General features: G+C 31.8%; 1 protein-coding gene across 1 annotated transcript in view; it reads left to right on the top strand.

The window, feature by feature from the left end:
* The window catches only part of BCAS3 (BCAS3 microtubule associated cell migration factor), a 512946-nt gene that overhangs the window by 104572 nt on the left and 391204 nt on the right, over window positions 1-17170 (top strand). The window contains 3 exon segments of the mRNA XM_039885843.1: window positions 1386-1398; window positions 1400-1494; window positions 4640-4716. Of these exon segments, the coding sequence (XP_039741777.1) occupies window positions 1386-1398; window positions 1400-1494; window positions 4640-4716 (185 nt within the window).

Below are 17170 nucleotides of genomic sequence, written 5' to 3'. Positions count from 1 at the left end.
TTAAAATTAGCTTGTCATTGTTGAATAGGATGATAACAGCAGTTTTACCTTGTTCATACTATTTTGGGAGAAGTTTTTGTTCTTTTTTGTAGATGCCCTTCGTAAGGCTGAAGAAGTTCCATTCAAAAATCTTCCATTTCTGGGATAAACTGCATCTGGTTTTGTAGTGCTGAATTGGATTAGTTTATGTTTTATTGAGGAATTTTTATGTATATTCAGGAGACACAGAGATATAAATGTATCTGTAGTTTCTTGTGAAGTATTTATTTAGTCTTCAGGGGTTAGTGGTCTCATAAAATAATTTGAGAAGCTACTCTTCTTCTACCTTCTGGAAGAGTTTGTGGGATATATAACCTTTTTTGTTTAAATGATTGATAGAATTTACAAATTCTGTTTTTATTAAATTTTGCTTGCTCTTTTCCTAATTACTAAAAGTTAAAACATTTAGTGTCAAGAACAGTCCTAATTGCTATACCTTTATGATATAAATCTTATGTGGAATGTATCTCCATATACATGTTAGAAGGAGGTCTCATTCCTGATTAGAGTTGAACTTCATCAATTTAGAAAATCTGTAAGCCTATGGTATATACTTCTGTTTCTGTCTTGTTTTGTTCTTTTCTGTATAAATATATTGAAATCTTTTCTTGGATCTATTCCAAGGTATTCAATATTTTCATATATTCAATATGTGATATTGTTTTAAAATTTTACTTTAGAACTATTCTTAATTTATAAAAACACAGGTGCTATCATATCTAGTGACATTCATAAATTTATGTTACTTTTAATGGTTTGTCTTTATTGTGGGGTTGTCTCTATATATTTCTACTTACATGTTTCTATTATTGGGTTTTATACTTATACAATTAAGTTATCAACAAATAATGACAGCTTTATTTCGTCCTTGGAGTAATTTCTTTTCGTACCTTTTGAACAGGACCTTCCAAACTACGTTGCATAGAAGTGGCAATAATGAGTATTCTTGCCTAGTTCCTGATTTTAGGGTGAAAGCTTTCAGTATTTTACCATTACATGTAATTGCTAGTTATTGTTTGCTAGTTTTAAGGTTGTTAACTTTTATCAGATTAATGAATAGGTTTTTAATTTTAACAGATGCTTTTCAGCATTAATTGAGATAATCTTACAATTTTTCTTTTCTGTAGTACTAATTTAGTGAGTACATTTCATTGTTTTTTCTTCCTCTAATTTTGCATTCCTGAAATGAGTTGATTAGGATATATTATGATTTCTTTTCATAGTTCAACTCAATTTGCTTATATTAATAAGGGGTTTTAAGATTATGTTAATAAGAAAATGTAGAGTTTACCGGCCTTCCTATTTTTTTGAAAAAAATTAATGGTATTTGTGTTTTTTTTTTTTAGCACTAGCCCACCTTTACTGTTGTGTAGATCTATACTCACTTCGTACTGGGGAGATGGTCAAGTCTATTCAGTTTAAAACACCTATCTATGATCTCCATTGCAACAAGCGGTAAGCATTTTTTCCCGTGTTTCTTGTAAAAGGTAACATGTGGGCATGTAGAGTTCTGCCAATGTCATTGACTATCTTTGATTTTTTTTTTAAAGTTATAAAAACATCTGAATTCTGCCAAATGGACTAGCTCTTAAGATTTCTTAATGTTTTCAGATTTCCAGTCTTAATCCATTAATGATTTGTGAATTAAGTTTAGTGACTTGTAACCATTTTAAAAATGAAATGGAAAAGAATAGGAAGTATCTGAGCAAACATCCAAAGATTATGAGGAATGATTTTATACGTATCACATAACTTTCAAAAATATATGATGTATGTATTTCTGTGTGTTTACTGGTTTATGATGTGAAATGTGAGTTTCCTTTTAGCATTAATCAAAATAAACATATTTCTGAACTGCAAAAGAGGGTTTTCCCCCCTCATTCCTTTAGACTTTAAAATTGAACTAACACAGGGACTAGATAGATTTCCCTTCATTAAAATCTATTTTGTTAAAATCTCTAGGAGAATTTTCAGGTCTGGATGGAATGTCCACCTGATGTTCTATAATGAAGAATTAATTTATATAACTACAAAATATTAATGGAGAAAGGGACCTTAAGAATCTTCTGTTACTTAACATTTTACTTTGAAATTTGAGCAAACTGAAGTCCTAATATGGTAAATATCTTGATCAAAGTCATGGATGCAAATTATGTGTTCCATGGATGGCATCAGAAAGCAAGCACATGAACACAAAAAATGAAATACTTTGCGCTGTGTCAATATAAAATAATTTTTATAATAAAAGACTCAAGTTAGATTTTAAAGGGATATTTCAAAAAGTGACTCAGAAAGGTTGAATGTAAAGGGAAGGGTAAATAAACCCGATAGATACAAACTAAAGAACACATGGGTTTTGATATTAATGATAAAAGTATTTGGAAAACATGAAGTACGTAGGACAAAGAAAAGCTGTTCAATGATAGAATGCAATTCATAATGAAGACCTAATTATTATGCATATTTATACTTCAAATAAGATTAAACTTAAAATTACAAGAAATGGGAGAAACACTTATATTCTTCCTAGGATAATGTAATTATCCAATGACATATCAAATTATTGAAAGCCAACATTTATTGATTGGGCGAGTCCAGTAGATAGTATATTTTACCTGGAAAACTATAATGGTCTTCTTCAAGTGTTCTTTGTATTGTCACAAAGTGGATTATGTATTTTTTAGACAAAGAAATTTGAACACATTTGAAAAGGGAGAGAAGTACAAATATGATTTTTGAATCACAATTTATTTGTATTACAAATACATAAATATATTAGAAAACAGGAAAAGTGAAGTTACATTTCTAAAAAAGTATTTCTTACATTATTTAAAATAACTTCTACAAAGGTTATGCAGGGCAAAATTGTTTTTTTCTCAACTCTACACTTGTTCCAAGTACTGTGTTTCTGGATGATGCTTATCAAAATACAGTTAGGATCGACCTTTCTTACAACAAATGTTTAGTGTTTATTTTTTTTTAATTTTGGCCATGAAATAATGAATGTACTTAATATTTTAATATAAATGACTTTGAAAATTAAGATGGTTTACTTTTCATAGTTAGTATGCTCATACTAAGTAATGATTATGAAACTTGAAAGTAGGAGTAAAAACAGAGTGATTTATGAATATGAAATGTCATTAGTGAAAGATAGAAATGAAATTCTAGGATATTTCCTTGATGGTAGCAAAGGTTCATATTGTGCTTTTATTTTTTAAAAAGAAAAACTATATCAAGATATGTTTCAATAAAAAAATCTCTTGATTTGGATACATTATGTAATTTTTTTAGAATTGATTTTCCAGTGAGAAATAGAATCAGCTCAGATGTGGTGAAGGTTAGAAGAAAAGCAATAATGTGGATTTTAGGATACTGTTTAGATTTTGTTCTATAAAATGTCAAATCTGATTCACCAGATTTTTCCCTGGTTAATTTTGCATTTGAGTTTACAAATCAGATGTGTGCCATAATTAGTCTTTTGAACTTACCAATATAAATTAAAGCTTCCTACTGGAAATAGTTTTGTATATTGCTATGTTTTGGAGAAGGACTACTGGATTACATGAAAACCTTTTCATGTCTGATTTGTGTCTTCTGCATTTTTCCCTTATTTGAGGTTGTCACCTTACTATGGATTCCCTAAGCCTTTTAACCTGGGTCTGATGTTTGGTTAGTTTCTTATGTTAAGTCCCAGAACAGAATCATTTATTGTGTTGTCGGCTGTGTTAAGGATTAATAAAACGTTCATGTTAAATACAGCATTCCCCATAGCCATCATTAATATCTGTTACTCAGATTCACTTACCCCAAATTTTGAAAAATATGATATGAGTACGTTAAATATTGAACAACAATTAAAATATTTTGCTTTTAAAAATAACTTTGAAATTTGGCTATTTTTAATAATGTCCTGCAATGAACAGTACTCTAAAATGTAGTTTATAAAATAACTTCATTTGGCATGTATTTTAGGAATTTTGGTTTAAAAATTTTTTTATAATTAAGTAATTTTCCTAATTATTTATAAATCTTGGGCTCTGGGTGAAATATAGTTTATAATAAGTCTGACTAAATTTTAATGTATTGGGTCAATCAGAAATAACTCATTTTCAGTGAATATTGGTCTGAGTTTTCTTTTTTTTAATTTTGTGTTGGGAAATTCAGCAATCATTTTAAGTAACAAATTACATAAGTTCATTTTATGTTTAATTCCATGATTTGAGCCAGCAGTGGAAAAACACTTTACGTAAATAGCCAGCAGTTTATCGACTCATCCATTCTTAATGAAGATAAATTTGATTTATAATGAGTGAAGATAAAATTTTGTTTAGAAGAAAAAAATTTTCGAAATGTGGTTTGTTCTCCTTTCACTATTCTTCCTCTAATCATGTCTATCTTTATTATTAAGAATTTTGTGGTTATATTTTTACATTTTATGAGGCAGATGTTTCTAGTCTAGATATTATAAGAAACGTGTGATTTTAAAAATTGCATTGGTAGATACTTGTTTAAATCTACATGGTTTAACTTATTTATGATTCAGTTTATAGAACTTCACCTTTATATTTTCTTTTGTGTTTTTTCCCTCTAATTTTAGGATCCTCGTTGTAGTCTTACAGGAGAAAATTGCTGCCTTCGATAGCTGTACTTTCACAAAAAAATTTTTCGTCACAAGTATGTACCAACTTGGATATTTCCTATCATATGCATTTGAGTTTATACTATTTACTTGATAGGACCTGCAAACTAATTGTAATGATAATATCAGTATTTTCTGGTTATTCAATTGTTAGGATAGTCCTGTGTTTCTGTGGATGTCTTGTTTAGTACTATAATTTTATGGTATGTATTTTCAACTGATAACACGTTTTCTTCATGTTACTAAGCAAGTCTCGTGCCATATTGCCTCAATTTCTTCTTATACATTCCCTGTTAGTATTTGATTGATTTAGATTCATGTAGCTATGTTGTACTTTCAAAGCAGTTGTTAAATTAATTACATAACATACTTGAGGAGCTAACTGAATTATTGTACATGAGAGATTTGAAACTGGGTGAAATGTGTCCGTTTCTTTCTCTCCCTCCTTCTTTCCCCCACCTCCCACGACTTCTACTACTGCCCAGAAGTGCAGAAATAAGCATAGAATATAAACACACACACACACACACACACACACACACACACACACACACACAGGGGAGGGAGAGCAGAAGGGAGTGAGAGAAAGAAATTTTTTTTTTAAAGAGATTAGCTCATGCAATTGTGGGGCAGGCAAGTCTAAGGTTTGTAGGGCAGGCTAATAGGATGGAAATTCTAGCAGGAACTGAGTCTGAAGGAAGTCTGGACTTAGAATTCTTTTTCCAGTACAGTCTAGTAAAACAATAGTTTTCACTCTTTTATGTTTTAACTTCTGCAACTCACCATCGAAGCTATAGTTGTTTTCCCAGAGAGTCTTATATGTATGTGCTGCAGACATAGTTCTCTTGGAACAGATTTCAGTTTTGTCATGACTAGGGAATCTCAGTCACATTGCTGCATCTCCTGAAATGTCACAACTACTTATGCACTTACTCATCAGGTGTTTACCTAATATCTGCTATGATTAAGCACTATATAGTAGACATTATTCCTTTCTGGTAAGTGTTCATGTTCTTGATATAATTAATATATTGTAGTTTATATGTAATTACATGTATTATATACTATATGTTATGCTGTGTATAATAATTCATAGCTTATCATTTTGTAGACTATGAAGAAGAATATGACAACTTATCTTTTTGAGTTTGTAATCATTCTCTCATAGATTTACAAAGATTATAATGGAGATCATGTCCTTCGAGATTTTCATTTTCTCACAAAGGCTAACGTACACCATTCCCAAATTTACGTTAGTATCTCTAGCACCTAGGACATTGGCTAGCACAATGTAGGCTCTCATTAAATAGTTCTTGAATGGATGAGTACATCAACCCATTTATCAGTCACTTATTTTATGCTGATTAGAAATTTATTAATGCTTTAATAGTTATTAAATGTAGATAACTAGACAGGATCTTCTATTGTTATATGTTAAATAAATTAAAACTTTTTTGTAAGCATATAATTGTTAATAACATCTCCAGTCACAAATGTATATACATAATATGGGAAGCTTTGTATTATATATTACGTGGCCTGTTTTAGCATTAATTTTTTTCTTATGAAGGTCTTATGTACTAATACAGGTCTTATGTACTAACATATTATATTATATTTGTTTTACTTATTATTATAATTAAAACAATTAGAGAAATAGAACCCATCTAAGGAACCATATGTAAATCTAACCATTTCTTCCAAGTATGTGGAGTAAATGGTGGGGGGTAGAATCAAAAGAGAGTTTGAGCATTTCAGTCAGATGTACCTGCTAGGTTTTCCTGAGCATTTGCCTTTACATCTTATCAATAGTCTTCTGTTGTTCATCATTAATCAAAGATATGTGTGCATTGATTTCTGCAAAGTCTCTTTTCCGACTCTTATTTAATTTCATTCTTAGAGCCTATATTTCTTGGTAGCCTCTTTCACTTTTAAAAATTAGCTCAGGAATGTAGAGCTATTTTTTCCCTTCCTTTCTCCCTTCTTCCGTTCCTTCCTCTTTTGAAGATCCTTCCCTCCTGACTTTATTATTATTTTTTAATGCTAAAGAGATCAAAGATGTAAATGTAGGATATGAAATAAAATACTAGATGAAAATATGAAATAATTTATGTTAGGTTAGAAGAAAGATTGATTACCTCAACTACACAAAAATAAAATGTAACTACAGGGCACAAACTTAAACACAGTCAGTATAAAAGACAAAATTGTAACACAGATGATTATAGACATAATTAACTTTAAAAGCTTCTAAAATTAACAGGAAAAAATCAACAACCTACTTAAAATAAGGAAAGGATATTAACCAGTCATATACCAAAAAAAGAAATATAAATATCTTTTAAATATGGAAAGATATTCTCCTTAATTAAAAATTGAAATACAATAATATATAAATTTTAATTTGGCAGAGACCAAAATGTTTGGTGCACTGCGCTTTGAGTAGTTTAAGGGAGCAAGTGGCCTCCTATACTCTTGGTGAGAATATAAACTGACATAACCTTTATAGGAGGCAATTTGATGATATCTACCAAAATTTAAATTGCATCTACTCTGTTCTATTAAAGCATTGTTTTTATTTTGTTTATTTTTAATTAAGTATATTTGACATACAATGTTATATTAGTTCAGATGTACAACATCATGATTCAACATTTATATACCTTACAAAGTGATGGCCATGATAAGTCTAGTAACCATCTGTCACCATACAAAGTTATTGTGATATTATTGACTATATTCCCTATGCTGTATATTAAATCCCTGTGACTTATTTTATAACTGGAAGTTTGTACCTCTTATTCTCCTTTACATTTTCACTCATCCATTCCTTTCTCCTTCCCTCCGGCAACCATTAGTTTGTTCTCTAGATCTATGAATCTGTTTCTGTTTTGTGGGGTTTTTTTTTTTCATGATTCTGTATATAAGTGAAATCATATGGTATTTGTATTTCTCTGACTTATTTCACTTAGCATCATACCCTTTAGGTCCATCCATGTTGTCATAAATGGAAAGATTTTATTCTTTTTTATGACTAACTAATATTGCATTGTATACCACATCTTCTTTATCCATTCATCTATTGATGGACACCTAGGTTGCTTCCATATCTTGGCTATTGTAAATAATGGTGCAATGAATATAGTGATGCACATGTCTTTTTGAATTAGTGTTTTCATTTTTGTTGGATAAATACCCAGAAGTGGAATTGCTGGGTTGTATAGTAGTTCTATTTTTAATTTTTGGAAGAAAATCTATACTGTTTTTCATAGTGGCTGTACCAGCTTACAATCATGCCAAAAGTACAAGAGGGTTCCTGTTTCTTCACATCCTCGCCACTTGTTATTTGTCGAGTTATTTGTTATTTGTTAATAGCTATTCTGACAGGTGTGGGGTGACATCTCATTCTGGTTCTGATTTACATTTCCCTGATGATTAGGGATATTGAACATCTTTTCCTATGTCTCTTGGCCATCTATATGTATTCTTTGGAGAAATGTCTATTCAGGTCCTTTATCCTTGTTTTTTAAATAAAATTTTTAATAAACTTATTAAATTACTAATTTCATTGAAATACACTTTTGTCTCCTATGAATGTCTGATCTAATATTCTTAGGAAATTTGCCTTCTATTAGAAAATGGCAGTAATGATTAACATTTTAATCTGTTTAAATTTATTACATTTCTAGATATCCTTGATTTATTTGATTACAGACCTCTTTGGTACCCAATACTCTTTCTACTAGTGGGCAATCTTTTTCATTTATACCCTTCCCCAAATATTTTGAAGCATATCCCACACATTATATAATTTAACCTGTACATATTCTATTATCTATATCTAAATGATAAGAACTTATAAAATCATGTTTTCTGTATTATCAAATGATCATGTAATTTATCATCTAAACTGAGGTTTTTTGATTTGAGCAAATGCCATGCCCAATTTAAATCTGGTCAACAATTATAAACTGGAAATGTCCTGGGCCACAGGGACATGTAATCGTCTTATACATTTCCTACCAACTGAACTCCCAAGGGTTTTGGCATACGAAAACCTTTATCAAAATTCAATGTCCTTGCTAAATCTTTATTTCTACAACTCGTTTTCATGCTGCTTATGCTACATTTACTTTGAACCATTCATTATTCTCTCTTCCTTGGAGGTGCTTTGTTGCTTTGTTTTCCTGCCCGAAATGGCCTTTTTACTAGCACCCTCTCTCCCCACAGTGTCTCAATCCAGTGTATCTTTCTAGGCCCAGTGGAGATGCTAGTTCTTATATTACAATATTTTCTGATCCCCTTAGCAAAAAACAGCTTCTCCCTTTTAAGTTCCCAAAGGTAGCAATTCTCTCTGTCCATTCAACATTAGACCTTCAAAGTGCTGTGCAAGTCAGGGTGCCCTGATCACGTATACTTAGGAAATGCTGCCTTCTGTTGGAGAATGGCAATGGTGGTTAGCATTTTGATCTCTTTAAAGTTATTTATTACATTTCTATATTTCCCAGGTTTGTTTGATTACAGACCTCTTCTGTTAGCCAACACACTTTTGGAACACTTTTATAACATGTAATATATGCCTCTGTTAAGAAACTTTTTAATTTTATTGTATGGATTTTCCTTCCTACTTGTTCTATCTTTCCTACTGATAGTAATCTCTTCATGAGCAGTTGTTCAGCTTAATTTGGTTTAAAGAAGTAAGGTTCATCATAAAAGGTATAATATATCCATTATGGTCTAGCTAACATAAATATTGCTGATGTTTATTTTTGCTTCTTGTAATAATAAAACTTAATTTGCTGAAGATGAAAACATTTATCACAACTGGTTTCCAAGCATGAGTGGTCCTTTTCCAAGGTGTTTAATTAGTAAAATGGTTGGAAACGTAGTGCATCTCCATCAAAAGTTATCAGATGAAGAGGATAATTATTCACATAAGATCAGTACTGATCTTCAGAGAAAATGATATAGGTCTGAGGTAGAATTTAATACTGAGTGTTGGATATTTAAAGGAATGAATATATGTATGCATATATTCATGCATATGTAAATGAATCTTCTCTTTTATGTATCATGTTGAAGTAAATTGTATGTAAATAAATCTTCTCTTTTATGTATCATGTTAGAGTAAATTGAAAAATTTTCTGATGTATGAATTTATTTGAAAATTATATCTTTGTAGCCATCAGCTTTTGAGTATCTCCCCAGTATTTGTAGTATTGTTACCTCTTTTGAGAATAGGAACTTCTGTTTAACAAGCCTTTAACAAGCAAGAAATATCAATTAAGTATGATAAAAATAAGTGGGGAGACCGAGTTGTTATTACTCTTTCTTAATGCCTTTGTTCTTTCTTTTTTAGTTAATATCCTTTAAGGACATCTTTGCCACGTTCTAAATGCTTCCTTCTGCATTGCTGCACCCACTGAATAGTTGGAACAACTATTATTAAACAACTATTACTAAAGTATTAGCCTCTCTTGTATTCTGTGACTTGTCCATGATAGGAAGATGAGACCTGGAAGGTCCAACAGTGTTTCTCGTATAGTAATCAGGTGCTTTATAAGTGCTATGCAGCTTATATGTAAATCCTGGCCAAGTGGCTTGAGGCCCTAGCAGTGAATTTTCAGTAATTCCTGATCCATTAGGATTATTACTTATTCTCTCAGCATCAAGTATGTAAAATGATTCATGGTTCGGGGATGCCATAAAGTCTATTTGGTATGGATTTCACGAAATCTGAACTGTATGTTACCTAAAATGTTGAAAAACAGGGTAATATAAAGGAATAACTGTTACTTTTGGGGACGAATGGTGAAAATAAGTGTAATAAACTATGTATTAAAACCCAGTGATATCTTTTAAAGATAGATGTCTCGAATAGTTGTCAGAAGACAGGATAGTGCATAACCTTGAGGGATTAGGAACGGAAAGTTGAATGAGAGGGGCTTTGGGGATTCTATAATGTTCTGTTTTCTGTTTTGTGTGCTGCTTATATATATGCGTATGTTCACTTTGTTGATTTGGGTACTTCCGTATGAATATTGTATTTAAATACATAATTTACATTTAAAAAGTTTAGAAAGCGTCAACAACAACACCAAAAGTTAGTGATTTCTCTTGAAAACTTGAAACTTCAAAACCTTAGAGACCAGATTTATGTGAGTGGCACCGAGTTGGTAAAATTCATATTTGGCAAATATTTGTATGAAGGAATTTAGCTTCTTTGAAATACAGCTTCACCTAAAGTGATTTATGCTAACATTTTGAACAAAATTTGGCATGACCTAATATTTAAAATGAAGGAACAAATAGAGTCATTTTGTAACTTGAAAGAAGCTTATTTTTTTCTGATCTCTGCGTTCCCCTCTCTCCATTCCTTTATAGAGAGCAAAACATTTGGCAGGTGGAAGATAGCATGTAGATTATATGTGTTTCTCTGAATTTGGGTTATCCCGTATTTATAAAGCCTGTTTAGCATGGAAAACTGAAAAGATGCAGAATATAGCAATTGGAGGATGGGGAGCTGGTGGGCACACTGAGAAGCATTTGTAGTAGCCCACATGCCTGTGCCACATAGTTTTTTTCCATCGACTGGCTTTTAGTTTTTAAAGAACTCGGACCAAAGCCCACATAGAATAACAAATTCTCCACTTAACGAGAAGATTATTTTGATCATGGAAGCATTTAATTTCTAAAATAGTTGGAAAAAATCTTGTGTAATACAATTGTGAGTACCTTAGTTATGTATGAATCGGGACTGTAAAATTAGTAGAGACAGCTGTGTGCATCAGAGAACGCACCAAGGGAATTTGTGCCAAAAGGTAGAAGGATCAGGTAGAGAGAGCTGATAGAGAACTAGAAAGGGAATGCAGCCAATGAGAAAGGAGACACCTTTGTATTTGGCTGTATAGAAAAGGTGGCCTTGAGCAGCTGTCTGATGTGGAAATTCAAAACCCGTGTATGATTACGACAACAAAAGACAAAGACTGATAGATGTCATTAGCAGTCATTTCCACTGTGCTTAAATTGAAAGGTAGATATAAAGTCTCTAGAGACACCAAAGGATTATACAATTAAGTAACTCTTTCCGTTGGCCCTTGTTTTTACTTTGAGGAGGAAAATTTATTCCTTGTAACCCCAGTGTTATTTCTTAGTGTTAGTATGTGTGTTCTTCCTTTATGTTACTGATGAATGGGAAATGTAAGGAATGAATTTAAAGGACCTTTAAAATGCAGAATTATTTTTAATTTTGGGAAGAGGAGCTTTTCTTTTTTATAATTAGAAGCAAATCTGTAACATTTATCAGAAAGGATTGGCAGGTTAAAGTGAGATGCAAGCCCAGTTCAAATTAAAAGTAAAATGTATTCTTTTTTTTTGGTTTCCCATCTATGTACAATGGACTAGGCCACCATGACGTTTTTACCACTTTGTCAGCTACCCAATACATAATGGACACACAACACATATATGTGCAATGAACTGACGTATGACTTTTTTTTTCTCTGCATATAAGTCCCACCCCTTGAGCCCTATAATGGCAGTACTCTTCATGATATGTTTCATAAAAATGAAAAATAAAAAATAAATCAAAAGTTTTAAATTTAAAGTTCGTGAAACCATAAGAGGGTCATTAATCAGCTGTCAGTTGGTCAAATCTCTGAAGTGTTGTTTCATATTTTTTGTGCTTATATGAATTCCTAGATAGCATGTTAATAGTCTTTTCTGGATTTCATATAATATGTCATCTGTCGTGACTTCTTTCACCGAACATAAACATAATCATAGTACATCCATGTTGTAGGATCTATTAATTTTTTTGGTCTTCTTTCTCTTTTTTAAAGACTTAATTTTTTAGAGTAGTTTTAGGTTCACAGCAAAAATTCAGCAGAAGGCACAGAGATTTCCCCTATACCTTCATCCCCACACATGCGTAGCCTCAACCCCTATCAACGTTTTTCTCTAGAGTGGTACACTTGTTATAATTGATGAACCTGCACTGACATATCATTTTCACCCAGTGTCCATAGTTTGCCTTAGTTAGGGTTCACTCTTGGTGTATGTTTTATGGGTTTGGATAAATGTATACCCATCATTGTAATATACAGAGTGTTTTCATTGTCCTAAAAATCCTCTGTGCCTATTCATCATCTCTGCCCTTTCCATTCCCCCAGCAACCACCGATCTTTTAATTATCTCCATAGTTTTGCATTTTCTATAATGTTATAGTTAGAATCATATAGTACGTAGCCTTCTCAGATTGGCTTCTTTCATTTAGTAATATGCATTCAAGTTTCCTTCATGTCTCTACCTGGCTTAAAGATTTACTGTAAAGCTACAGTAATCACGACAGTGTGATATTGGCAAAAGAATAGACAGATAGATCAATTGAACAGAAGAGCCCGAAAAAGATCTTTGAAAAAGAACAAAGGCAGAACAATGGAACAAAGACATTCTCTTCAACAAAAGGTGCTGGAACAAGTAGACATTCACATGTAAAAAACCGACTCTAGATACAGACCATACATCTTTTAAAAAAATTAACACAAATTGGTCACAGACCTAAGGCAATACAGAAAAGTATAAAATTTGTAGATGATAACAGGAGTAAACCTAAATGACCTTGGGTATGGTGATGACTAGTTATAACACCAAAGGCACAATTCATGAAAGAAATAATTGATAAGGTGGACTTTATTAAAATGAAAAATCTTCTGCTTTGTAAAAGACATTGTCGAGAATGAATAGACAAGCCACAGACTGGGAGAAAATATTTGTGAGAGGCACATCTAATAAAGGACTATCATCCAAAATATATAAAGACTCTTAAAACTCAACCAGAAGAAAATCACCCATTTAAAAAATGGGTCAAAGACCTTAACAGGCCCCTCACTAAAGAAGATATTCAGACGTCAGATAAGCACATGAAAAGGTGTTCCAGATCTTATATCATAAGAGAAATTCAGATTCAAACTATAATGAGATACCACTCCATACCTATTAGGCAAACCAAAATCCAGAACACTGACAACACCAAATGCTGGCAAAGATATAGAGCAACAGGAAATCTCATACATTGCTTGTGGGAATGAAGAGTGTATAGCTATTGTGGAGGACAGTTTGGCTGTTTTTTACAAAACTAGTCATACTCTTACTAGGCAAAATCATACTCTGATGATACACCAATTGCACGCCTTGGTATGTACTCAAAGGAGTTGAAAACTTGAGTCTACTTAAAAAACCTACACATGGTGTTTATAGCAGCTTTGCTCACATTGCCAGAGTGTAGAAGCCACCAAGATGTCCTTTGATGGGAGAGTGGGTAAATAAATACAATGTGGCAAATCCAGACAATGGAATACTATTCTGCATCTCTTTTTATTGCCGAATAATATTCCATTGTATGTGTTATACTACAATTTATCTACCAAGTGATGGATATTTAATTTCCATTTTTGGGCTATTATACTTTCTTGAATGAAGGTTTTTATGGGGAAATATATTTTCATTTCTCTTGGGTATAAGTATTTGTGTGAACATGCATTTTTATTTATCTTGCCTATGTACCTAGGAGTCAAATTGCTGGATTATATGGTAATTCTACACTATTTGAAAAGCTGCCAGGCAGTGTGATTGTACTGTTTTTATATTACCACCAGCAGTGTATGAGGGTTCTAATTTCTCTACATTCTCAATAATAATTGTTATTGTTTTTTTATTATAGCCATCCTACAGGTATCTCATGAAGTGGTATCTAATTATAGTTTTGATTTGCACTCCCTGATGGGTAATTATGTTGAATATCTTTTCATGGCTTGTTCACCATCTTATATATTCTTTGTCAAATTTTATACTGAGTTGTCTTTTCCTCATTGAGCTGTAATAGTTCTGTTTATATTCTAGATACAGTTATCAGATATACATTTTGCGTAATTCCTATTCTGTGAGTTGTCTTTTCTATTTCTTCCTGGTATCCTCTGAGGCACAAAAGTTTTAGTTTTGATGAAGTCCAATTTATCTATTTTTCCTTTATCACTTGTTATTTTGGATGTCCTTTCTGAGAAAGCATTGTCTAATCTAAGGGTATGAAGATATACCACAATATTTTTTTCTAAGAGGTTAACACTTTTAGCTTTTTCATTTAAGTCTTTGATTCATTTTGAGTTAATTTTTACATGCAGTGTGAAGATAGGGCTCAGTGTAATTACTTTGCATGTGAATATCCAGTTGACCCATCATCATTTGTTGAAAAGACTATTCTTTCCCCATCTACTTGTTTTGGTACTCTTGTTGAAAGTCAATTGAGCATAAATGCAGACATCTGTTTTTTTTTCCAAAAAGGTCTGAAATCTTTTAAGTTGTCTTTACCAAGAAAAATAAGGCAGAGTGTTACAGAGAGTAGTTAAATCATGTGTTTTTCAAAATGAATCAGGTCAACTCCCCATTAGGACCAAGGTTTTGGGAGGATGCCATCTAATTTTCCTTAGTCTCATGTGCCTTTTTAATTTAGCAGAGGAAGAATCTTCATTTAGTGTGCTTTTCGTGGTTTTTACCTTTATTTAAATTTGGAAATCGAAGTTTTTAAATATCAAGTTCTCTTTTACTTTGTTCACAAACATCGTAAACATGTTAGAATTAGTCCCAGTATTATGGAGGTTTGGTTTTTTCCTTTACTTGTTTTCAAAGTTTAGCTGGAGGCAACAGTTAATCTTTAAAGGAGTCATGCTTATAAAGTTGGGATAGTGCTGAGTGAGTGATGTTCTGCTGATTCCAGCTGTAAAATGTTTTCGGAGAGCAGAAAAACAATTTGCTTGTATTCCAATACACTGTAATCCTTGAGGTCCACTGAGTTTCTAAAAACATTGACTCAAAAAGTGAAATGAAGAATTGTTAACTACATTTTTCCTTAGTATCCTTTTGTTTTAAAGGAGAATATACATATTAAGATCTATTGAGGCAACATGGCTATCAGAATCGATTGAGAGTTAGATTATGTTGATCTTAAAGTTCAAGGGATTTGCTACCTCTTATGTAATGCCACAGTTCACAGGGATTTATTTCTGCTTTTCACTGGTTCTTCTTTCATGACATTTAAAAGGGAGAAATTATCTTATAGACCATATTTATACTCATTTCTCTAGCTCCAAAAATATTCATGGAATATATGTATATTCATATATAAGTACATTTTTGTATGAATAAGATTAGTTTACTCAATGGGAGTGTACTAATGAAATCTATTATGTGAATACTGCATATTATTTGTTAGAGTGTGTTGTCTCGGAGTATTTTAGTGGGCCTTCATCCTGTGTATTTGTCTACAATATGTGTCCATTGAGTGACACTTTTCCAGCATCCCAAAATATCCTAAATATACTCCTTCAAACCCTGAAATAAAGTTTTTAAAATGATGTGTAAAAAATTAGAAAGCTCATATCTTTTATTTGATGTGTCATGTGGACTTTCTCACAGGGTCATTGTCTTCTTTATAAGTTCTTTATCTTCCTTAAAAATGAAAACTCAAAATAGATGGCAGTTGAAGGAAGTGAAATGAAAACTACTGTATAATGGAGACAGCTTCAGTGTATGTTTCTTTAGTGCTTGTGAGCACAGCACAAAATGATGACCATAGCTACTCAGAAGGCTCTCTGAATTTAGGGAATAATGTAATAAATATTTAAGAAAGGTTTCCATTAATAGCTTTAACATGAAAGATCTGGCTCTTAGCTGAGCACACTATTTGAATATATGAAAAATTTTCTTATGTAGATGCTTTTTTTTGCCACTGACTTATAAATATGCTCTGATTAATTTAGGTGCATTGTTTAATTTATTCAAACGTCTTCATTAAGCTATTTTGCAGGTAGTGTTCTAGGCAGTGGAGATTCAGCGATGAACAAAAAAAGATACAAATCCTTGACCTTACATATCCCTGTAATTAAGTGGGAGGAAGATAGAAAATAAAGACACAAAAAATAATTATATCACAGAAAATATAAAATATTTTTATTTTTGACAGTAAATATCAACATAGTTAATTATTTTTTTCTTATTACTAAATATGCTTTTGAATAAACTCATACCTTGATCACGCTATTCCTTGTAAGATGAATAACATAGACTGGGACCTTCTGCCAGGTAGGGTATTGTCAGCTGTGCAATTTACAATTCAGAAATGCTATTTGTTTGCTATTATGCACATATGTTTCATGTAATTCGGCTATTTGTTTTTTGCCATGGGAAGAAAAGGTTATTGTTATAAAATCGTGTCTGTCTCATGATTGAATAAATTTAGATTCCAAATTGAGATTTAAACTTTGAAATAACCTTCGTTTGATCCTCTAGTGTACATTTTTAGAGAAAAACATTTGTGAAAATATTAACCAGATACTTGTGGAATGATAAACCAGGAGTTCTTTAGGTTAGGCTTTTCATGTTCTTTGATTCTGCAGTCTTCTTTGACTAGTGACCTTTTTTTTTTTTTTTTTTTTG

The sequence above is a fragment of the Pteropus medius genome, unplaced genomic scaffold (genome assembly GCF_902729225.1).
Source record: "Pteropus medius unplaced genomic scaffold, Ma_sr-lr_union100, whole genome shotgun sequence".
NCBI lineage: Eukaryota > Metazoa > Chordata > Mammalia > Chiroptera > Pteropodidae > Pteropus > Pteropus medius.
The sequence above is the reverse complement of the archived record's forward strand: the minus strand, read 5'-3'. Positions and strand labels throughout refer to the sequence as shown.